Source organism: Carcharhinus amblyrhynchos, chromosome 1 (assembly GCF_965287045.1).
Source record: "Carcharhinus amblyrhynchos chromosome 1, sCarAmb.v2.hapA, whole genome shotgun sequence".
Classification (NCBI taxonomy): Eukaryota; Metazoa; Chordata; class Chondrichthyes; order Carcharhiniformes; family Carcharhinidae; genus Carcharhinus; species Carcharhinus amblyrhynchos.
In genome coordinates this window covers 171,437,785-171,463,324 of record NC_137324.1, presented here as the reverse complement: position 1 = coordinate 171,463,324, position 25,540 = coordinate 171,437,785, and the positions used below count along the sequence as shown (strand labels likewise).

Here is a 25,540-nt window from a genome sequence, read left to right as displayed (position 1 = left end):
GGAACACCATTGCCTGCAAGTTCAACCCACCCCACCCCGCCAACAAGCCACCCATTATCCTGACTTAGAAATATACCGCTGTTCCTTCATTGTAGCGAGTTCAAAATCCTGGAACTCCTTCCCTAACAGCACTGTAGGTAGACCTACACCACATGGGCTGCAGCATTTCAAGAAAGTGCTCCCCACCATTTTCTCAAAGACGTTTGGGGATGGCCAAAAAAACGTTGGCTTTGACAGCAAGCCCATATCCTGTGAATTTGTTTAAAAATGTAATAAGTGGTATTGTGAAACCGTCATATTTATATAAAAAAATTCTGAGCTTTCGTTTGAGAGGCTTCTTTAAATGGAAGTCGCTCATTTTTTTTGCTGCTGCCCTTCACCCCATTAAATAGTATTTTTCACAGCACCATGTTGTTTGTTCTGTACCCAATCTTGAAAACTGAACGTTTTTAGAAAGATAAAGTCACATTAACAAAATGAAATTCTGTGTATCTTTGATATAAAGAAAATAACACCAATTGTTTGCAGTTGAGATTGGAATGTTCCAATGTATGTCATGTTTTGTGAGGAACCTTTGTGTATGTATTTGGCATAGAATCCTACCGTGCAGGAGGTGGTTATCCAGTCCATCAAGGCTGCCGCAATCCCCATAACCTCATGAATTTACCCTGACTAGTCCCCCTGATACTAAGGGGCAATTTCTCTTGGCCAATCCAATTAACCTGTTCATCTACGTGTTATGTAAAATATACACGTAATTAATAGTCTGGAGAGGTAAATAGACAAATGTAATATCTAAATTTGCTGAAAATATAATTAGCTCTGCAAGTTAAACACGATTTATAATCTAATACTGAAAATTAGAAGCTGACACAAAGGTGCCAATGTTAATTTTCATGATCTTTTTATGAGAAGCTGCTCCACCAAATTAATTTGCTGTTTAAGAAAGGTTATTAATGCAACAGGACTTTCCCCTGGTCCCATCTTTAAGGATAAATGTTTAAATATCTTAAAATTCCTGAACTGATGTCAAACAATAGATATGTGAGTAAAGTCAAATGAGATACGAGTCCAGATTGGAAGTCAAATTGTGCTTTTTGAAATTCTCACCTCAAGTTTTTCTTTTAAGTTGGGTTGCTTCTATACCTTTCTGCATAAGCAAGCTTTTATTCTACTTGCCGCTGCCTCTAATCCCCAACAATAAACTCAGCTTTATAAATCTTCTGAAAATACTGTTGAAATACCTGCCCTTTGCAGGTATTTCTTGACCTCTGTAGTTTATCGCATGCATTATTCTTCCTGTCATTGCTGTTGATGTTAAGGTGATGCAGAAATGAGGTCTGGAAGTCAAGCATGCTGTGATTGGAAATTTGTCCAGAATAGACATTTTCTGATCTGAACCTCACAAAAATGTGTACTTTAAAACTGAGATTTTACAATCAAATACCTCCTAAAATCTCAAAGCAGCAATTAAGAAATACCTGCTATATAGTATACTTTTAATTGAGCACTTTGATATTTGTTCTTAAATTTTGCTTGCATTATTTCCTTAGTAATTTTTTCTACATAATTGTTACTGCAGGGCCTGATGCTAGTTGCAAGCTGTACTTGCTCCACATATTATTAGTGGTCTCAAACTTGCCACAATTCACAAGCAACATTCTGTAGTCTATTACAGTTTCCTTTGTTTTTAAACTAATGCTACTTGCTGCTATTGCCATACTGCTTTATATAATGTAAATTAAGCATTGAGCCCTGTTAGCAAAGTGTAGTCTTCATTTTCTAGCCTAATTGATTAATAATGCTTGCATGCTGCTTTTTTTTGCTTGTGTATTGACGATCTGATACATTATTTTAACAGTTTTAAGCACTTTTTTAAAGTACTGAAGTTGATATCTTCAGAAGTTTTATAGCATGTTTTTAAAGACTGTAATTTAAGTTCTGTTTTCTGATAATTTTAGTCTCCTTCCTTGCATCGGGGACAACTGCCACTGTGGCTCTGTTGCGTGATAGCATTGAGCTGGTGGTAGCAAGTGTGGGTGACAGCCGTGCAATTCTTTGTCGTAAGGGAAAACATAAGCGACTGACGGAGGACCACACCCCAGAGAGGAAAGATGAGAGGGAAAGGTAATGTTATTGAAAATTTGATACAAACAGTCTGAGAATTATATTTCACACTTAAACCCATTTGGCTTGCTGTAAATCATTGTGATCCACAGTTACATGTATTCGTGTTTCACTTATTTAATGTAAGTCCCTATCATCCATATTATCATTTATTACCTTCTGCTGTATTTGTGTTGACAGAATTAAGAAATGTGGTGGATTTGTTGCCTGGAACAGTCTGGGCCAACCACATGTGAATGGGAGATTGGCTATGACACGTAGCATAGGAGACCTAGCTTTAAGGTCTGTAGGAGTCATCGCTGAACCAGAGACCAGGCGGATTAAGGTGAGTCTGCATGTTGCAGTCTTCTGCCATGTGCACCACTTAGAATCCCATATCTTATTTTCCAATCCAAGTTGAGGATTAAAAATTGTGATTTTTATATTATTTGGTCACCTAAATATATTGCATTTTTAAGTATACTAAATTGATCTGAATGTTGTTGAAAGTATTTTACACACTATTGTAGAACTAGCCCTGCTTATAGATAAACTAGAATACCTGTTTTCCTGTTTGGGGTTATCAAATTGGATGACATCATTGCGACTGCATGCTGAAACAGTTTAAAACACTTTTTTTGGGTGCTGCGACTATATATTCACTGGACATAGTCACGACCTAGTATTGTACTAGATCATGCAGCCTAAAATGTCCCAGGTTTGGTTCCAAATCTATACTGACTGAATTCACAATGTAGCATTTTGCTCGGCTACTCCAGGCCAAAAGGTAGAAATCAATTCAACATCCTTCTCCCCTTCTCTGAAGCTGTCCACCAGCAGATGTAGGAATGCTCCTTTATGGAGAGTGGTTGAGATGAGGATCGGGTTGTATCATTCTTTCCAATGGAAGAGTCTGTTCTCTCAGTCAAAACTGGAAAGCCATGTGAGAAAATTTATTAAAGGTTTGCTGGTGCCTGTTTAATTGTATCCTAGGAAAAGGTTCAAGAAAAGGGGTTGAAATTTATGGGGAGCGGCAAGGGAATTTATTCCATTATCCAGCCATACAATGAGTCTTCTCTTGTAATTGTTTCCTTTTACTTCAGACATCAGCTAATATCTGAATGCTATTTTTGCAGCTGCAACATGGAGATGATGCCTTCTTAGTTTTAACAACAGATGGGATTAATTTTATCATGAACAGTCAAGAGATTTGTGATCACATCAGTCAATGTCATGATCCAATAGAGGCAGCTCAGGTTATTATTGAACAGGTAAATGGAGCTTGATTTAATCGTGTACCATTTGTTGGGTTTGCATTTTCCTATGTACTAGAATGCCCATTCATGTAGCTGCCTGCCTTGAAAGCAAGATTGTTTTAACAATTGACGTGTTTGCTTTTAAATTTGATGTGTTTGCCTTTATACTTGATGTGCTAACGTAAGTGCCTCGGTTTGATTCAGGGAACAATAAATGGTATCGAGTCCATAACCCAGCTTTTGTAAATGAGAGAGAGCTGGGAGGTTAAGTATTAGTCTAAATTTTAAGTCCATTAATTACTGTAACATGAATTAAAATCAAGTACCCAATTTTGCCAAAACCATAAGGTTTACATATGCTGTATACCTTTTTCCTTTTGAAGGTCATTAGTTGAAAGTTTGTACCTGAGCACCTCAAAATAAATGTGAGCATAAAACAGTTTGTAAATGCTGTATCTTAAAAACATCCTCTTTTAAGGGTCACCAGATCAATGAAAAGGCACAGATGGTAAAATGGAGCATGTTTCATCCAAACACCGGTCACGAAAGATATCACATGTGGAACTTGCAGTATAGAAATAGGACATTTGGTCCAACAGTGATGTTTAATTTTTTGAAGTAGCACGACAAGCTGGAATATTTAGCAAGAGCGCATCCCCAATGCTTTGGAGAATGTTTGTTTAAGTGCGTGTGTAACTTCTCAAAAAAGGAGGTTCCAGTTGACAAACTATCGCAATGTTCTTAGTGTTTTGGAATTTTTTTTTAAATAACCAATGATTTATTTATTAAGGATAAAAGCAAATTTCTACAGGTGCTGGAATCTGAAACCAAAAGAGAAAATGCTGGAAAATCTCAACGGGTCTGGCAGCAGATGTAAGGAAAGAAAGGAGCTGGCGTTTTGAATCCAGATGACTCTTTGTCATAGTTCTTTGACAACGGAGCATCTGGTCTCGCAACATTGGCTGTATTCTCTCCTTACAGATGCTGCCAGACCTGCTGTGACTTTCCAGCATTTTCTCTATTTATTAAAGATTTGATGTGCAACTGAAAATTTTCAGCTCTTACTAGTGACTCACATCATCAGATTTATCACTTCCAATGCAATATTATTCAGAGTTGTTGAAGGACCTTTGCAATCCAAGAGCAAGTGTTTCTCTTTCCACAGTGGTAGCACTCGGTGAATTTTGGCTGGGTCTGTTTTCTGGCTTATAAATATGCCTGTTTCATAAATTTGATTTATTATTATCACATCTACTAACATATAGTGAAAAGTATTGTTTCTTGTGTGCAATAAAGACAAAACATAGAGAAGGAAATGAGAAGGTGCCCAATGTAGTATTATAGTCCTAGCTAGAGTGTAGGGAAAGATCAACTTGATGCAAGATAAGTCCATTCAAAAGTCTGACAGCAGGGAAGAAGCTGTTCTTGAGTCAGCTGGTACATGACCTCAAACTTTTGTATCTTTTTCCTGATGGAAGAGAGAATGTCCAGGGTGCGCAGGGTCCTTGATTATGCTGGCTGCTTTGCTGAGGCAGTGGCAAGTGTAGACAGTCAGTGGATGGGAGGCTGGTTTATGTGATGGATTGGGCTACATTCACAATCTTTTATAGTTGGGGATGTAGGTGTAAGTAGTGAACACAATTTCTGGCAGATGGGGAGAGTTAGGGACCTGGTGAAACTATTTCACTTTGATTTCTGATCCATCCATCTAACTTAATAGGACTGTTGTAGCTCAGAATTAATGCACCCCATGGTACTAACCTAATAACTTTCTAACCAATCATCAGTGAGGATGTATGCTCGCAAAATGTATGTTACCCAGCATTTCAGACAGCTGTTCTTGCAATAATGTAAGACTGCAAGAATATGAGGAGTAGCTGAAGAAAGACCAAACTAAATCCAAGACTGGAACAAAATCAAACTGTCTCTGGCTTCGTTCCAAAGCTCTCTTGCCAGAAAGATCAGCTTTGTAAACGTTCACCAAACTAAAGGGAACTAAAGCAGGCAAAGCACAAAAGGAAATATTCAACTTTCTCTGATTTTTATAGACTTGCCGTTTGCCAAGGGGCTGGTGTTATGACTGATCCCAAAAAAACAAGGGGATTGCTTCAATGTAAAGAGATAATTGCAACACAGTGAATATTTGTATGCAAATAGTTCAAAAATTAAGAGTGCTAAGATCAATCCAACATTCTCATTCTCTCAAAGGGAAGCTGTACTGAAAGGGAGCATGGGGCAGAGAATTGATACTTTGCTGTAGCCCTATATTCTACCATCCCACAATTGTTTGTGACTTTGGTTAGGCCATTCCGTTTTGGCAATGTGAGAAAGAAAAATGTGAACAGTAGGGATTAAAATAGGGTATTTTGGCTGAGATGGAGGAGCGGGGGGTTGATTATTGAACATGGAGCTGGAACCTGGCACAAATATTGTGAATAATGGTTTTAAAGGGAATAGTGGTATGCCTAGACCATGCAGCAATATGAATATTCCTGTGCATATTTGAGTTACTATGTGTGTGTGGCTGCACAAACTGATTGAAAGGACTCAAGTTCAAGGAGTCTGGGATTATGCTGGTACTCAAAAATGATTGACAAATAACGTATAGTTTTCACTGAGGAGATTGGTGTAATAATGCTTTGCTTGGTCAAGCCACATTTAGCAATGGATCAGTTGTGTTCCAATTTTGTGCAAAATTACACCCCTCAAATTTGATGTTGGGCTAGGTGGAATTGCTGAAACTTATAGTCTTATTAGGTAGGGAGGAAAGAAGAGCACTTTTAAGTAAAGGAGTCATGATGAGTGGCAGACAAGATGTGTGGACTTGAGAATCCTCCTCCCAATCAACAGTTGGTGATAGCCAAGAAGCTAAAGCAGTGTGGATGGTTAAAAAAAGATTGCCCTGTTGGAGGTTAGTACAGGAGCAGAGAGGCTGAGAACAGGCAAGATTGATGGAGTTGCAATGGATAAAAGAAACAAAGTTTATATGATGAGTGGTTAGAAGGAGTCCAAATTCAGAAGAGATGGGGTTAGCAGTGGCAAAAATAAAAAAAAAACCAATGTTGGAATCTGAAACCAAAAGAGAAAATGTTGGAAAATCTCAGCAGGTATGGCAGCGTCTGTAAGGAGAGAAAAGAGCTGGCGTTCAGCGTCTAGATGACTCTTTGTCAAAGCTAAAAGGCATAGAAAGTGGGAGATATTTATGCTGTAGGGTGAGGGAATTAAAGGTGAGTCATTGCCATAAAAGCAAGGGGAAAGGCTGCCAATGGCAGTCCATGGAGAGAATAGAAGGTGTGAACGGCCAAATGGCAGAGAAGCTGAAATTAGAGGGTGAGGCGTGACAGATGAAGATGAGGGGAGAGGGTAGAGGGGTGGGAGAGAGATAAAATATAGAAAAGCGGATATGGCAAAAATTTGGTTTGATGAAAATTTTAAGGCATCAGGAAGATGAGAATGAATGGAGTTGAGGTACAGATCCTGCATGATCTAACAGTCTCAAGTGATGGACTGACCTCTACCTGGTCAATTGCTCCTGCATTCAAAGAAACAAGGTTGAGCACCTCAAAGGAAGACCTGATAGCCAAGTGACTTAACTAAAGTTAATTCTTTCGTTTTAAAATAGTTTTACCCAGAGAAGCATTTTACTTTGGCAGTGTAATGATATTAATCTCCTTTTGTTGCAGGCACTGCACTATGGTGCAGAAGATAACAGTACAGTTATTGTGGTGCCTTTTGGTGCATGGGGAAAGCACAAGAACACCGGCACCAGCTTCTCATTCAGCCGTAGCTTTGTCTCAAGTGGAAGGTGGGCATGAAGTGGAAGGGCTGTAGTCTGTATGCTGTTCCCTATCCTGTTTTCAAAAAGTATCCATAATGCGGCCGCTTTCAAAAACCACAAACTTAGTGTTTCCATTTGGTGAATGTTCCAACTGCTAGGACAGTAACATGAATAAAGGCAGCTAGCCAGACATAGAATCAAAACGTTGCTGTGTCATGTTAACAAAGGGTTTGACAATTGGACATAAATAATTGGTCTTTGCAGAAGAATAGGCAGAGGTATTGACAATTCACTTGTAATGTCGGTTTAGCTGCATGAAAACTTTTATATAAACTCTCAAATGCTTTTTTTGTTGTAAGTCACTATCTGGCGATGTTCAGCTTAGTTCAACAGGGCAGAGACAATCTGTGCCCATACTAATGCGTTTTCAGTTCTGGCACTGAAACCAGTAGATTTGTTGGAATACAAGTACTGGATGTTATATCCGACACTGGGAATTTGGAGTAAAACATTGTATATTTGTGCCATCTTCTGATAAACTAATACCATTTATCTAATATATCCTTGAAAGTATCCGGTATTCCTCTGCTCTGAACAATTTTAAATACATCGGAAGAAAATTTTGTCCTGTCCAATCTCGAGCTACTTTATTGCTGGTGTTCAGCCAGCAAAGGTTTTGCAAGCACTTAATCTTTTTCACTTTTCCCTGACTGTCTAGCTTCCTTTGCTTCAAGCATGGCTGCCAAAGCACAGGGAGAACTATATTTCTATACAGTCTGGAAATTTGAGCTTTAATGTATTGTCACTAGAGCTTGTGTTAAGAGATTTTCTTTTGTTCCGTATTGTGAACCAAACATGGTTGGTGTTTGAAGCTGAAAGGTTAACTGCTAATATTTAATAGGTATGGGCTGTCACAGTAGTTGTAACTTCTGCCGCAAATATCTGCGCCTCACTTACAGAATGACTAAGTGGTAATGGTGTGCCTTTCTAGCCCTACTTTTTTTCGGCATTCATCTTGAATGGAATGTGAGAAGTGTAAAGTGTGGTACATTTGTATCTATGATGCGACTTTCAGTGCAGAGTAATGGGATACTAACGATCCCAGATCAGGCATTAAATTTAGCCTGTTTTGCTCCTGAATGTGGGCCTAAACTATTTATGCCTCTGAAGTTTCTTGAGTTGAGCACCATTTAAATGCAAACCTTTGTAAGTGATAGGAAACATTTGATAGAATGAATGCCTTTCCTTTGTTGTTGTCTCACTCTGTTGAATTTACCACAATATTAAGCCTCAGTGTCTTTTTTACACAGAATCCAAAGATGTATGGGTTAGGTGGATGCTAAGTTGTCCTGTAGGGGGACTAGCTAGGGTAAAATGCATGGGGGTTATGAGGAAAGAGCCTGGGTGGGATTGTGGTTGGTGTAGACTCGATGGGTGGAATGGCCTCCTTCTGCACTGTAGATTCCATGATAAGACCTGTGATAAGTACGAGCACAGCTGTGTGATCTTGAACTTTGCATTAGTAATTGGAGGGTGGCAACCTTGGGAGTATAACTTGGGTTAAAATCTCCCCCTTGCTAAAAAAAATTACAATTCTGACTAAGGTCAGTAATTAACTCTTCTTGAGGCAGGGAGATGTGTGAGGGGCAAGAAAAAAATGATCAAACTTGATGGCGTGATATGGGCATTACGGAATAAACCGGCAAACTGCTTTCCGTGTGTTGGTATAAAGTATGAATGGGAGGGAATTCAAGAAGGGCATATGTCCTTTACTGTAATTCTGAAGAATAATGTAAATTGGCAGTTCAAGTCATATCGGCATGTGTCTTTTCTTCCTTTCTCTTGCTTGCTACCCTAAATCCCACAGACTTGAAAGACTGACTTGAGATCCTTATTTTAACAGTGGCATTCTGCAAACCTCTCAAACCCTTGTGATATACAGTCAGGATTCACTTGTGTTTTTGAAGCAACTCTGCATGGTACACACTGGCCTACCTTAAATTTAAACCAAGGTTTATCCCTTGAGTTTAATTTCTTCAGTCATGATAACGTGGTGTTATTATTTATAAATAGGTTAACTAAAATGCTGTGGGTTTAGTCATTGTTCGGAAGCCAGAGGTAGGAAGGGATTTTTGCTGGTTTCTTCCAGTTTGGATCGTCTTCATTTATGCACTTATTTATCAAACAAAAATTCAAAAATAATGTGATTTTTATAAAATGTACATGTTTTTAACCATGTTTTTCCGTATTGTCTAGCTGGCTACGGCATCAGTTAATGTAGCAAATGGTAGAAATTTGTAGAGAAGGTTTAGAACTTCAAAGTCACCCATATGCCAGCACACAGTGCAGTAGCTATTTTAACTGTGATTTACCATCTCTTTGGCATAAAGACTGATCTGCACTTGGCATGCGCTGATAACTAGAAATTGGATAAAAACAAAATACCATGGATACTGGAATATGAAACAAAATCAGAAAATGATGGAAGATCTCAGCAGGTCTGACAGCATCTGTGGGGAGAGAGAGAGAGGCTCTGACGAAGGGTCATCCAGACGTGAAACGCTGGCTGTTTTTTCTCTCTCCACAGATGCTGTCAGACCTGCTGAGATTCTCCAGCGTTTTCAGTTCTTGAATTCGAAATTTGATCCTTGGAATGATTGTTTGTGGTGAAATGAACATTGCGTACGATGCGGAGAGATTTTCAGAAGTGCTTGCTGCCATAATGTGGCTACAAACCTGATTGACTATGAATTTTGTTGAAATCATTATATTCAAAATGGTTGATATTGTCCAGATATTTTATGACCTGACTGCACGCATGTGGGTACTTCTCTTGTATTATACTGTGTACAATATGTAAATATTTGTGTTGTAAATAGCATTAAATTGGTAAATGTACATTAGAACTATATTTGTCCTGTTTATTAAATATGTACTATACTATGGTTAATCTGGTTTTGTTTATACAGATTTTGCACTTGTATTTTAACCATGTCTTTTTATGAGCCGGTAGAACCCTGCTAAGCTAAAAGAAAGTTACATTTTGGAGGCAGTACTAAAAGGCATGCATTGTAGTTATCTGAAGGACTGCTGTTGGCAAGCTACAGCTATGAATTCAACTTTTAGTGAATAGTTTTTGTTTCAAATAGACCTCTATTTGAAAGGAAATCTATTCTTTAAAGGAAGATTGTTTGCTTTTGTTGGGTAGTCACTGCACTGTTTAGCACATAGATGTTTTCAATATATAGTACTGTACTGTAATCTGAATAAAATGTTTGATTTTGTATGCTTTAAGTGCATACAGCTCTGGTATGTCTGTGTGCCGCTCCCAAAACACACAAGCTTAGTCTGTGCAATTTGCCAATCTGGACAATGAAATCTAAAAATCTGAAATATAATAAGACAAATGGCATCTATATTCAGTATAATGTACGCAATGTCATGTTGCTCTACCAGACTCGCTGGCCTGCTGCAGTGTTTGGATGTAAATTTATGTGCTTATTGCAATCAGTACCCAACTGTGCTGTGGTATCACTTGATTTGATTGTAGAGGTGTGCAAATGTGAATTAGTGCTGGATTTAGTGAAATCAGTAACTTGAATGACTCACCTCAATCATCACTTATTGGTGATAAATTACTCATCAGCCATTACACGCCACACAAAATTATCATCTTTAATTTTACTGGAACTGGAGAATGATTGGTTGTGTGGCCCTAGTGTAGTCTAAGGCAGCATTGTTAAGAGCAGCATATGAAGGTAGTGTTTGTAGTTTGAACCTTATAGCTATGTTGGTATGTTACTGGACTGATAATCCAGAGAATTCCAGTTCAGATCCCAACGTGTCAGTTCACACGACCTTGACACTGCTGAATTTTCTTAAATCCAACTGGTTCACCTAACGCCGTTTTCTTAGGGAAGGAAACCTGCTTCCTTTACTCAATTTGCCTATTCATGACTCTACACCAACATGGTTGACTCTTAACTATCCTCAGATGTGACCTAGCTTAGCAAGCTGCTTAGTTCTTTCAACCTTCAGTGCAGGAAAGAACATCCTTACTGTGAATTATCCAGAAGTGTTTTTTATTGACATGAATGCCTTTCATCAGATTTGGATCAAATCATTTGGGTAGTAATGTAGAGCAGCAATTAAGCTGAATGAAATGTGAAAGCAGCTGTATAGAGAGTTCAAGCTGTTTTTTAATTGTCATTAAAAGTGAAGCAGTGCTGCATTTGTAGTTGTCTTCATTTTCAAATATGATGTGTTTCTTATCTGTTTTATTTCCCTCAGTCTAATTCTAGTACACACAACCATTATTTGCTGGGGAATATGCCAAATTAATCTAATCACAGCAGCTGTATATTAAATAATTAAATGCAATTACTTTGCCTATATTTATAATACGGCTTTATTCTAATTTGTCTTGGAAGTCTGAGCTTTGTGAAGGTTTTCCATATCAAACTGTATTAGAGTTTCCGCTTTTCCCCTTTTCTAATGTCCTATATAGGAATTAGAAGCTATTACTTGTCTGATGCTGACTATGTTGCATCTCTTTCAAGTTCAAATTGTAAATGTTTTGGGTAACGCATGATGAAAACAGCATATATTGCTGTTGTACAGTAACTGTGAAAAATGTAAGCTGTATGTAACCTTTCAGTATATTGAAATAAAATTATTTACATATAATCTTGTATATGTGTTTTAATTCTTTCACGAGGTTTGAGAGTCACTGGCAAAGGCAGCATTTGTTGTCCCCCACATTAAATCTTTATAAATAATGGCTGGCATAGTGGTTAGCACTGCTGCCTCATTGCACCAGCAACCCCAGTTTGATTCTGGCTTGGGTCACTATGTGGAGTCTGCATGTTCTTCCTATGTCTGTGTGAGTTTCCTCTCGGTTCATTAGTTTCCTCCCATAGGCTGAGTGATGTGCTGGTTAGGTACATTGGTATGCTAAATTCTCTATGTACCCGAACAGGTGCTAGAGTGGCGACTTGGAGATATTTGCGGTCACTTAATTGCAGTGTTAATGTTCTAGAAATATAAATGGCTCATTCTGTAACATCATAGAATCCTACAGTGCAGAAGACAATTCGACCCATCAAGTCTGCACCAACCATAATCCCACCCAGCTCCAATCCCCATAATGCTATGCATTTATCCTAGCTCGTCTCCCTGGCACTTATTATTGGCTTAACTTTTCGTGGGGAAAATTGTCATCCCTCCTGCTGCCCCGGCTGAGCTCCTTGCCTCTGGCTCAGTCGTAAATTATCCCGGCAAAGTGGATTGGTGTCTCAATCCACAGAAGCTTAGTCCTGCAAGTAAGCTGTTTTTGTTAACTGCCATTTCTACTCAGTGTGCAAAGGGCACTTAATGTTACTGTTATGTAATATAAAGAAGATTATATAAGCCAGTTTATACCACTTCATTGGATGTGGATGAGCTTTCTAACTTGTTGGGAGAATAGAGATGAACTTGCCAATGTTGGCTTAGGCTTCACCCGACATCCACATAATTAACTTTGGCTGATTCCTCGATACCTTAGTGATAGCTACCATTGGATTGGTTTCAAACATTAGTGCAGGGACAGATAAAGGAATGACCTGCGATGGACCTTGTCCATGAACTGAGCATGGTCTCATACTTGGCTCAGTGAACAGGATGATTGTATGTTCAAAACCCTTCTCCATAATCTAACCTGACACCCCAGCTCAGCATAAATGATACATTGTCAAAGGTGCCATCCTCTGAATGAGATGTTGAACCAGGAATGGGTTCTCAGGTAGGTATGAAAGCCCTCATGAAGAAGACCGAGTGTTCAAGTGCTTGGTGAATATTTATCCCTCAACTAACAATGCTAAAATTGAATCACAGGACATGCATCATGTTGCTGTTTGTGAGAGGTTGTTGTGTTGAAATTGGTTGTTAAGCTTCTTAAAATGGTGACTACACTTCAAGACCACTCCCTTTAGATGTTCAGTACTTTGGGGATTAGGAAAGGTGCTATATAAATGTCAGCTCTTTGTTTAACTGCCAGAAGACAGCACATGGGACATAGCTCCAATGTGACTCCCCAGATGCAGGAGACCAGGGAAGGTTGCAATTGGTCACACAAAATGTAGGAATAACTGGAAGGTTGGAAAACAAATTAGAATGCGTTCGTGTACACTCAACATTGCATAACATCGCTGTACTTTCTGACATCTGTCTAGCTATGTGAACAGGAGAAAAAAAAAGTTGCAAGTTGTAGAGTGGGTTCCTAATATTTCCAGAACAAAAGAATGGAATTAGAATGAGTCATCTGATGTGTCAAATCCCTTAATTCAACCAACCTTGTACAACTTGCTCGATAATGAATAATACTCCACCCGAGCAAGGGCTCCAGAGAGTTTCTTTTTGCCTTCCAATTTCAGTTTATCTACTTAAACTTTCAGCTGATGTAATTTGCTCTTAATCCATCTTGTTCCTTGGCATTTGAACAGCCCAGCTGTTTTACAACTCTGCTGCTTTTTATAACCTTTAATTCTTCCCTTGATTTGAATTATTCAGTATTTAACAAATTAGCATCTTTTATATGGGATTGATCTGTCCATGGGATCACCCAAAGATAATGAAGTCTTTTTTCCCCAAATGTCATTGCTACATAGACACCCAGCGTTGTCTCACAAACAGCTTCATGATGAAAAAGTGCTTCTATTTAGTTGGGCCATTTGTAACATTATGCTGTCCCAAAATGGTCACTATTTATTAAAATGTAGGAAACACAACAGCCAATATGCTCAAGGAAGATCCACAAAGAGCAATGCAATAGAAGCAGGAGTAGGCTGTTTGGCATTTTGAGCCTGATCTGCCATTCATTTTGATCATGGCTGATAATCAAATTCAATATCCTGATCCGCTGCCACCACCCCCCCCCCCCCCCCCCGCCCCCCCCCCCCCCCCCCCCACATCCTTGATCCCTTTAGCCCCAAGAGCTGTTTCTCATCTCTCCTTGAAATCAGACAACATTTTGACTTTCTCTACATTCTGTGGTAGTGAATTCCACACATTGACCACCCTCTGGGTGAAGAAATTTCTCCCTCAAACTATGACCCCTAGTTCTGGACTCCCCCACCATTAGGAACACTCTTTCTGAATCTACTCTGCCTAACACTTAGAATTTGATAAATTTCTATGTGATCCCCAGAACAATAATGACAAATCTTCTTACATGATGGTAGTTGAGAGAGAAATATTGTTCAGGATTCCACAAAGAATTTCCCTGCTAATCTACAAAATAACATGACCATATGTAATAGGAGCAGAAGCAGGCCATTCAGCCCTTTGAGCCTGTAGTAAGATCATGGCTGATAAGTTGAGTTCCACATTCCCCATCTACCTTTCAATAGCGTTTGATTCCCTTGCTGAACAAGAATCTACTACCTCTGCCTTCAAAATATTCAATGAAGCCGCTTCCATCGCCTTCTGAGGCAGAGTCCCCAAGTTGTGTAACCTTCTCAGGGAAAATAAATTCTCCTCATCACTGTCCTAAAAGGGTGACCTTTCATCTTAAAACAGTGCCCCCTAGTTCTGGACTCACCCACAAGAGGAAACATTCATTCCACTTCCACCTTTGAAATATATAAGACCCTGAAAGGTATTGACAATCAAATCACCTCCACTCTTCTAAGCTCCAGCGGAAACAAAACTAGTCTTTCCAGCCTATCTTCAACAGTTGGCCTGCTCATTCCACAAATAAGTCTAGTAATAAAAATAGAAAATGCTGGAAAAAGGCATCAGGTGTGGTGAGAGAAACAGATTGAGTCAGTATGACTCTTGAATCTGGTAAATTTTCTGAGCTGCCTTCAAATCATTTACATTCTTGTGTGATGTTTCAGTCTCCAATGTTCTCACCAGTCTCACCAATGCCCTGCATAACCAAAGCATTACATCCTTACTTTTATGTTCAATTCCTCTCATAATAAAGGATAGTATTCCATTACCCTCCTTGGTTACAGGCTGCACCTGAATACTAATGCATGAGAACAACTGAATTCCTCTGCATCACTCTGGCACAGCAGTTAGCACTGCTGTCACACAGCGCCAGGGACCCAGGTTCAATTCCAACCTTGGGTGAGTTTGCATGTTCTCCCTGTGTCTGTGTAGGTTTCCGCTGGGTGCTCTGATTTCCTCCCATAGTGTGAAACACGTGCTGGTTAGGTGCATTGGCCATGCTAAATTCTCCTTTGGTGTACCCAAGCAGGCACCAGAGTGTGGCAACTAGGGGATTTTCACAGTAACTTCATTGCACTGTTAATGTAAGCCCACTTGTGCCACAAATGATCAAATAAATAAAACTTGGCCATGAAATCTTTTACAATAACCAGTAGAGAGACTGGATCTTCGATATCTCATCTGAAAGAGAGAACCTCAACTAATGTAGTAACCTCAGTAAAGGCAAGTTGATCTGATTTGATTATTATTTTTATGGCTAAGTACTGGGTTGAACACTAGAAGTACACAAATGTTCTTGCTATAATGGAAATATATACACGTTAGAATGGCACAGTGTTTTGGCATAGTGTTTTAGCACTGTTGCCTCACAGCGCCAGTGAGCCAGGTTCAATTCCCAGCTTGGGTGACTGTGTAGAGTTTGCACATTCACCCTGTGTCTGCATGGGTTTCTTCCGGGTGCTCGCAGTCCAAGGATGTGCGGGTTAGGGTGACTGGCCATGCTAAATTGACCCTAGTTTCAGGGAGGCGGATTAACAGAGTAAATACGTTGGATTGCGGGGATAGGACCTGGGTGGGATTGTTGTCAGTGCAGGCTAGATGGGTCGAATGGCCTCCTTCAACACTGTAGGGATCCTATGAAAATAAAGACACAAAATGGACTGTTTAATTATCATTCAAGACCTGACATGGCCCTGAATCCTTACAAGCAATACTGTGGGAAATTGACAAGCAAGAACAACATACTAATCTCTAAACGTTTTATCAGAAATTATAAATTTCATAGTTCCCACAGCAATATGCTATCGTTATACGAGATATTAACAGTGAATCCAACAATCTATAAGTACCAGACCTGGAGCAAATCCAGACTTGTAGCACATATTTTCTGCATCTCCAGTGGGATTGCAACAGTCTGAAATACAAGATTATTCATTTCAAAATTTCCCTTTATATAGAGTATCTTAATTGTTACCTTTATCAAAATCTGCAGAGCTGGAAAACTTTCATTGCTAGTCTGAATAGTTCACAAGCAGGAAATTATTAGCAGCCAATTGTTTTTATCAAGGGAGTGCATCCCACAAGAAACACCTAGAAAAACAAATTGTTGGATTTGTTTCAATCACATAATGCTCCCAGGAATTCCTTACTCTTTCTGGTCCAGGAAACTGGAGATCTGGAGCCTAGGATATAGGGGTTCAAAGGAATTGGAAAGTGGGACTAGGACCTTAAGAACAGACAGAGACTGGAGTATAGGGGCTCAAAGGAGATGGAGACTGGGGAATAGGGCCCTGCGAACAGAGACTGGGGGCTCGGAAAGATGTAGGCTGGCGAATGGGCATTTGGAGTAAGATGGAGATTGCAGAATGGGGACTCGGGAAGATGATGATTGGGGAAAGGAGGGGTCGGGGAAGAGACTGGGAGCAAGACAGGAAGAATGGTTTCCAATTTTCCTGTCCTCTGTATGCCCTCTGCCTGCTGTCAAGGCCTTCAGTCATTGGTGGAAAACTACGTCATTATTCTCAATTACAGTTGAGTGAACCTTTATACAGGGTGGCACGGTGGCACAATGGTTAGCACTGCTGCCTCACAGGTTCAATTCCAGCCTTAGGCCACTCTCTGTGTGGAGTTTGCACTTTCTCCCTGTGTCCAAGTGGGGGTTCCTCCGGTTTCCTCCTACAATCCAAAGATGTACGGGTTGGATGGATTGGCATATTAAATTGATCCTAGCGTCAGGGGGATTAGCAAGGTAAATGTACGGAGTTACGGGAATAGGGCTTGGGTGGGATTATGATCAGTACAGACTCAATGGGCCAAATAGCGTGCTTCTGTACTCTACAATTTAAATCAAATTTGTAGGAGACCTGTGGTAACATGTCATGTGATTTGATATCATATAATTAGATCATGTCTCTAACAGAATGGCAATCTGGAATGTGGGGTGTTGGTCCAATTCTAGGTTTCATGTTCCTTTAATATAATTATAGTGTTATACCTAAGTACAAAGCAGCATAAAGCCAACATTATGTTCCCATCTCAGCTCAGAATTATAATAATGCAGACATCCTGGAGTTTCAAGGCTGGAGGCTGACATCAGGAGAGGTTGAGACCTGACAGGATTTGATCATAACGGTGTGTAAAAGCGAGGCCTTAGGGGACTGTAAACTAGTGTAAGTTAACGAGCAGCCCTCATGAAGCAAAATTTATAAAATTGTTAACCCTGATTTTCTCTCACTTTATTCCCAGGTCAACAGAGGAGCAGAGAATTTTCTCCCAATCGGCAAGTTAGAGGCCATGGAATCATAAAATGCTCAGTTACAGGAAGGGATAGTCAAGAGTTTTCCCCTTGAATCTACTAACCCAGTAAGACTTCCCTGTTTGCTCTCTGTCCTTTCTGATATTCCCCTTCCTTTGTTTAGAAATCTGAGAGCTGTCCATTCTAACCACATCCTGCGTGCAAAGCTTTCTAACCTCACAGTCAGTTCTCTTTGTAAATTTATTCAGCTCATGTCTCTTTTAACAAATTGTTTTAATTCATTTTTTTGGAATTGTCCAATGAACCTAACTGTCTTTCAGAATGTGTTCATGAGCTGCCTTGTTGAACCGCTGATGTTGGGTGTAGATACACCCACAGTGCCTTTAGAAAGGGCATCTCAGGATTTTGACCCAGCGACAGTGAACGAATGCCGATATATTTCCAAATTGAACTGTCACTTGGAGGAGAACTTCCAGGTGATGGTGGTCCCATGTGTCTGCTTCCCTAATTATTCCGGGTGGTAGAGGTTGTGGGTTTGGAAGGTGCTGTCTAAGGTACCTTGGTGAGTTGGTGTGGTGTACTTTGCAGATGGTACACACTGCTGCTGTTATGCGTTGGTGGTGGACACAGTGAATGTTTCAGATGGTGGATGAGGTGTTAATCAAATAGACTGCTTTGTCCTGGATGTTGTCAGTTTTCTGAGGTGTTTTTGGAGTTGTATTCATCCAGATAAATGTTACATCAGACGCCTGACTTGAGCTTTGTAGATGGTGGAAGGGCTTCAGAAGCTAATGGGGACTTACTCACCGCAGAGTTTATTTATTAATGTCACAAGTAGGCTTACATTAACACTGCAGCGAATATAGGCAGCACAGTGGCCAGCACTGCTGCCTCACAGTGCCAGAGATCCATGTTTGATTCCTGGCTTGGGTCACTGTCTGTGTGGAGTTTGCACATTCTCCCCGTGTCTGCATGGGTTTCCTCCAGGTGCTCCGATTTCCTTCCACAGTCCAAAGATGTGTGGGTTAGGTGGATTAACCATGCTAAATTGACCCTTAGTATCAGGGGGATTAGCAAGGTAAATGCATGGCGTTGTGGGAGTAGAGCCTGGGTGGGATTGTGATTAGTGCAGACTCAGTGGGCCGAATGGCCTCTTTCTGAACTGTAAGATTCCATGATTCTGCGAAATTACTGTGAAAATCCCCTAACCCTCACATTCTGGCACCTGTTTGGGTACATTGAGGGAGAATTTAGCAGGACCAATGCAGCTAACCAGATTTCGGATTGTGGGAGGAAACCGGAGCACCCAGAGGAAACCTCGCGGATACAGAGAGAACATGCAGACTCCACACAAACAGTGACCCAAGCTGGGAACCGAATCCGGGTCTCTGGTGCTGTGAGGCAGCAGTGCTAACCGCTATGCCATTGTGCTGTCCCCATGTTCCCCAGAGTTCCCATGTTTCAAGCTGCTCTTGTAGCCACAGTATTAATGACTGGTTCAGTAGGTTTCTGGATCCCCAGCAAGACTTCACTTCTGCTGGTGTTTTGGATTATTGGATAAGGTGTAATTTGAAAGGGTCAGGACGAAAGTATCACCCGACCACTGCAACAGCTGAAATGAACAAAATGCTCCTGATTTCAGTGCACAGGAGCTTGAGGAACAATCCCACCTCCAACCTTGTTAAAATGAACAGAAACCGTTCATAGAGAAGGAAAGGAGAGGGTGCAGAATGTAGTGTTGCAGTCATAGCTAGGGTGTAGAGAAAGATCAACTTAATGCAAGGTAAATCCATTCAAAAGTCTGACAGCAGCAAGGAAGAGTCGGTTGGTACGTATATCTTTTTCCCAATGGGAAAAGGTGGGAGAGAGAATGTCCAGTGTGCGTGGGGTCCTTAATTATCTGGCTGCTTTGCTGAGGCAGCAGCAAGTCCATGTGTCAAGCTGGATGTACAACAAGATTACCTTAAGCACCCTTGAGTACTGATGGTAGCTTCGAGAGGGAGTCCAACTGGCCAAGAGGCTGGTGAGAAATGCATGCTCCTCTGCACATGACAATTCAATCCTGCATGACTTCAGGAATTTGGATTGCAGTCTTGATTTTTCCATAACGGGCTTCCTCAATCTGTTTGGGCACAGACTGCGGGGAAACGAAAGGCAGCAATTTCACATTCTCACAGTAAAAGTGAGAAAGTATTTAAAGTGATGGATCACCATTCCGTAACAGGCCAGAGAGCTGTGGGACTTTGCTACTGAATTCATGGTTGGGTAGGAAAAAAATGACCCTGCACATTTTGGCCAGAAAGCAATCTGAATGATGTTAGGCTGATGAATGTCTTCGTTCTAAATGAGTTACAAACTGAGTACAGCGCAGCCCCAAGGCATCCTCGTTGTCAGAAAATACTCCCCTTCCACTGACGGATAATGACGCCTGCAATCATTGTAATTTGATGGTCTGCGCTATGGCCGAATGAGAAATTCAGGCTGAGGGTTTGTTTACTGGTGTTTGGCAAAACAGTGCATTACTCTGCAATACATAACAATTAGATAAAGCGGCACGTGGCACAGTGGTTAGTACTGCTGCCTCAGAGCGCCAGGGACCTGGGTTCAATTCCACCCTTGGGTGACTGTCTGTGTGGAGTTTGCACATTCTCCCCGTGTCTGTATGGGTTCTCTCCAGATGCTCCTGTCCAAGGATGTACAGGTTAGGTGGATTGGCAATGCTTAATTGCCTCTTAATATCCCAAGATGTAGGTTAGATGGATTAGCCATGTGAAATGTGTGGGGTTACAGGAGTATGGCGGGGGAGAGGACTTGGTCTGTCAGAGAGTCAGCCCAGACTGGATGGGCTGAATGGCCTCTTCTGCACAGCAGGGATTCTATGCTTCTAGATTTAGCAGATCATCATAGTGATGGGAGGATGTTTAGCCTTGGTGAGTGTCTGAGGTTTGTCTGCAACAATGGGGCAAGGGTGAAGATTAACATGTGAGTGCACCAGGAAGCCAGCCTGGATCTTATTGAGATCCCCATTTCACTACAGCATGTTAGGCTGCATGTGAGCAACTTCTTTGGGAGAGGTGGGTCGTCAATTTCATCATGACAATTACAGAGACTTATTTTCTTTCATTCTTCCAATGGGGTGTGGACATCGCTGAGAAGGCCAGCATTTATTATCCATCCCTAATTGCCCTTGGAATGAATGGCTCGCTCAGCCATTTCAGAGGGCAGTTTGGGATCAAGGGCAAGAGCAGAAAACACCAAAAAATATCAACAATAACAGCTCAAAAACAAAACAGCAACTTAGCAAGTTAATGTTGTGCAATATATCCATGTGCCCCTTGAAGCCTTTCCTCTTCCCTTTCCCAGGGCTTATGTGGTTTCAGCAACGGTAGCAGCAGGCCACTTACATCTCTACTCTGACTGCTGAGTCGCTCTCGGTCAATGTCCCCTGGGTTTTGGAGCCCATGAGGGTCCTGCCACAGACTGCCCCTGGATTGGGGCAGACTTGACCAGTAGGGCATGTGCCAGCCAGTGGGGTACGGATTGAGTTGGTGACTGGGGTGAGGATCGGGGGCCAGTGGAAGCGCTTTGAGTGGGGTTCTCTCTTCCATAGCCCCTTTCACCATTATCTCTCTTCAAGCCCATTGACATTGGTCCGCTAGCACTGAGCTGCACCTTGCTGCAGATGAGTGAGATGATGAATGGGGAAGGTTACGCAATTAAACATCCCATTTGAGATAGCATTCATAGTGTGAAAGACATCAGTGAGGCCTACAACTACTCAGATGATTGCCCATTTTAGGGGAGGCAGTGGTGTAGTGGTATAGTCACAGGTCTGGTCATCCAGCAACCAAGTTAATCCTCTGGGGATCTGGATTCAAATCCCACCACGACAGATGGTGAAATTTGAATTCAATAAAAAAAGTCTAGAATTAAAAGCCTAATGACAACTATGAAACCATTGTCAATTTTTGTAAAAACCTATCTGGTTCACTAATGCCCTTTAGGGAAGGAAATCTGTTATCCTTACCTGGTCTGGCCTACATGTGACTCTAGATCCTCAGCAACGTGGTTGACTCTTAAATGCCCTCAGGGTTGGGCAATAAATGCATCCCATGAACAAATTAAAAAAAAACTTCTGATGCTCTGTGCAGGTGGCTACGCTTTCCATGGATGAAGGTTAGTACGTCACATCTTCTTTGCTCCAGAATTGTCCAGTTTATTGACAGCTCCTGAGGCACTGAATCCATGCCCAGTTCTACAGCTGCCTTTGGAGAGATGGCCAGCTCCAGTTCTCTGCCTCTCCCCCATGTTCTGTGTCATCCCTCACTGCAAGGAAGGAACAAAGAGATCAAGGAGTGACAATTATCGCAGGAGTCGAACAGCATTTATCGAAGGTGACCATGGGAGAGAGTTGTGACATTGCATCAAGATGAGAATGTGCATGGACAGATAAGGATGTGAGGCAGTGCCCAGAGATGGAAGGGCCCAAGGTAAATTGGAGCAAGGAGCAATGTGCTGGATTACGCTGCAGGAGGAAGAGTGAAAGGATTGGGCTGATAGAAGCATCAGGAGATGGTGGAAGTGCTATGATACCTAACCCTCCTCCTGTGCATAATCCACTAAACCACTTTCGGCAATGAATCCATGAGAATGGCATCAGGTTCCTGCTGCTAAACTTACGGGGCAGGAAATTTAGAGGGGAATTGTTTAAAGGGCACCCTAATCAGACCAATCTCCCTCCCCCCCACCGCAACACACAGTGGTCAATGGGACTCCCCTCTGGCCATCAGAGGTGACATTCATGGTGGAGTGTGCCGTGATGGTGGATTCTGATTTCGGCATGGTCTGGGGTGGCTCCTGAGTCCCCTTTGGGCATGGCAGTCTCTCAGAACAAGCATGATTCACTGGACTCTCTTCTTGCACACTGGAGCTTTCCCTCTCTGCCCGCAGTTTTCCAGTGCCCTCCCAAATCATCATTCTCTGGAGGTTACCACAGTGCAAACCATTGTCTCAGCAGATGGAAGGCTGCAACTAACAAATAATCATGATTTAATGCATGACTCTGATCGAATTACAGCAACGAGCCTAGAGAGGATTCAATCGGAATGGGGTGAGAATAACTTCTCCAAATAAAAGAGGTCAGACAGAACTGTTACCTAGCAACAGGCAAGTCATCTGGGACTGAAGTTTTCTTACATTAGTTCAAACCTGAATTATTTTTCTTGCCAGTTCTTGGTTACACCCAAGAAGACCTTTCATAACTTGTTTCTACATTACCTGTTTTTGGTGGCTGGGAGACCATGCCACATTCAAACCAGCAAATGGATCTGCATTGCTGTAGCACCTTTGTCATCGAGTCTAGCAGTTATTCAGAGAAAGAGGAAGTAAGTAGTCATCAATCACAATCACGAAGCTGATTTTGACATTGATTCAGATATAGAAGTATAGAAACACAAAAAACATGAAACCAGAAGCAGGAATAGGCCATTCGGCCCTTCAAGCCTACTCCGTCATCCATTTTGATCATGGCTAATCATCAAATTCAATATCCCCATTCCCCCTTCCCCCCACATCCCTTTAGCCCCATGAGCTATATCTAATTTCTTCTTGAAATCACACAACGTTTTGGCCTCAACTATTTTCTGTGGTAGTGAGTTCCATACATTCACCATTTTCTGGGTGAAGAAATTTCTCCTCACCTCAGTCCTAAAAGATTTTCCCCTTATCCTCAAACTATGACCTCTCGTTTTGGACCTACCATAAAGAACATCCTTTCTGAACCTACCCTGTCTAATTCTGTTAGAATTTTATAAGTTTCTATGAGATCCCCTCTCACTCTTCTAAACTCCAGTGACTATAATCCTATAAAGGCAGTTTAACTCCTTGAAGATGGCCAAAATAATTCCATATTCTTCAATTCCCCCACATCCAAACATTGCTGAATCTCCCCCTGTCTTTACTTACCAGTCTCCTTCTCTCATAACCAAACATTAGCCATTTCTATATTGTGTTGAAGGACGTAGACATGCTGATTAGGTGCTTTGACCATGTTAAACTCTCCCTCAGTGTACCTGAACAGGTGCTGGAGTGTGGCAACTGGGGGATTTTCACAGTAACTTCATTGCAGTGTTAATGTAAGCCTACTTGTGATACTAAGAAATAAACTTTAAACATTTTTAAATCTTGCATTTAGTTTTTGAAATGAGGGAACAAATTGAAGAGCTAATCCAAGCATTATATTATTTTCAATGGTAGCCGTGATGTGGAGATGCTGGCATTGGACTGGGGTGGGCACAGTAAGAAGTCTCACAACACCAGGTTAAAGTCCAACAGGTTTATTTGGTATCATAAGTCTTTGGAGCACTGCTCCTTCATCAGGTGAGTCCTGATAAAGGAGCAGCACTCTGAAAGCTCATGATACCAAATAAACTTGTTGGACTCTAACCTGGTGCTGTGAGATTTCTTATTGTTCTTTTCAGTGGTGTTAACAGATTTGGATGCACTCCCAAGCCAGCTTTGAGTAGACAGATAAGTAAAATTGTTCACATTGGCAGAAGGATTGGGAGCAAGAGTGCACAGATTAAAGGTAACTGGCAAAAAAAGTGCATGAGGAAACCATTTTCACGCAGTGAGTGGTTAGGGTGGAGTATGCACCATCAGAGAGTGTAATGGAGGCAGGGTCAATAAAGGCATTCAAGCAGAGGTTGGATTGTTACCTGAAAAGAAAGAATGTGCAGGATTACGGGGAGAAGGTGGAGGAAGGTTTTCACACTGAGGGTGATGGGATCTGGAATGCGTTGCCAAGTGAGATGGTTGAGGTAGACATGTTAGCCACATTTAAGATTTATCTGGATAAACACATGAACAGATGGCAAAGAGAGGGCTACAGGCAGTTGGTCTGGATAGGACCACATGATCAGAGCAGGCTTGGTGAGCCAAAGGGCCTGTTCCTGTGCTGTATTTTTTTTGTTCTTTGTTCTTTTTGCAGTGCTAGGTAACTTGCTCCTGTGGAGGGCCGGTGCAGACACAACAGATGGAATGGCCATCTTCTCTGCTGTAACAATTCTGTGAATCTGCTGATACCAGCCCAAAATAAATCTACACAAAATTCAGCGTAACTGATCGTTGAATTATCAGTCCCAGCTCTTGTACAGAGCGGCTCGATGAGGCCATCAGCCCGCACTCAGTCAGAGCTCACTGAGACAGACTGGGAGGAAATTTCCCATCTCCTCCTTCACAGGAATTGTATCAGGCAGGGGCTAGGGTGGGTGGGGGTTGGGGGGGGGGGGGAGTGGGTTGGTGGAGGGTGGGGTTGGGGGGGGGGTGGGTTGGTGGAGGGTGGGGTTGGGGGGTGTGGGTGGCTGTGGCAGACCATGCAAAGGTCTGTTGACCTCGGGTGGAATTTTCCAGTTTTGGGGCGAGCCCAGCTGGAAAATCCCACCCCGCAAGTGCACCGCGACCCTTAATAGCGGCAAACATCTCCATGTCACTGTCATCGCAACACCCAGACCATCATCATTTGTGGGAGCTTGCTGTGCGCGAACTGACTGCTGCATTTCTGACATTACAACCACGTGTATGTTTTACAAGTACTTTACTGGTGGTGAAAAGCAACTGGAATGCGCCTGAGGTCAGGAAGGTTGCTGTACAAATCCAAGTCTTTTCTTGCACGCTGCGCATAGCTTAGCTGCATCACATTAGGACTGAATAGAACCCTGTTCTTCTAATGATTCATTAAGGCAAGGGACTGGAAGCAATTTGTAAGCGGTTTATGTGCGACAGAAAATTTAATGAATTAACAAAGAAGGTTTAATCGACCACCTGAAAAGGAATTTCAAAAGCTTAACGTCATGTGTTACTAAAATTCATGGAGATAAATTAGATATACATGTACAACCTCTAATGCAGTAATGAGGATGAGTATAAGATAGA

General features: G+C 41.5%; 1 protein-coding gene across 2 annotated transcripts in view; it reads left to right on the top strand.

Annotated features, from left to right (window-relative positions):
- ppm1kb (protein phosphatase, Mg2+/Mn2+ dependent 1Kb) overlaps positions 1-11,826 on the top strand; it is a 33,421-nt gene extending 21,595 nt beyond the window's left edge. For both annotated transcript variants that reach the window (XM_080195441.1, XM_080195450.1), the window contains exons 4-7: positions 1,962-2,127; positions 2,308-2,452; positions 3,243-3,377; positions 7,046-11,826. In XM_080195441.1, the coding sequence (XP_080051567.1) occupies positions 1,962-2,127; positions 2,308-2,452; positions 3,243-3,377; positions 7,046-7,177 (578 nt within the window). In that variant the 3' untranslated portion in view covers positions 7,178-11,826. The remainder of the gene's footprint in view (positions 1-1,961; positions 2,128-2,307; positions 2,453-3,242; positions 3,378-7,045) is intronic.
- The last annotated feature ends 13,714 nt before the right edge of the window (positions 11,827-25,540 follow it).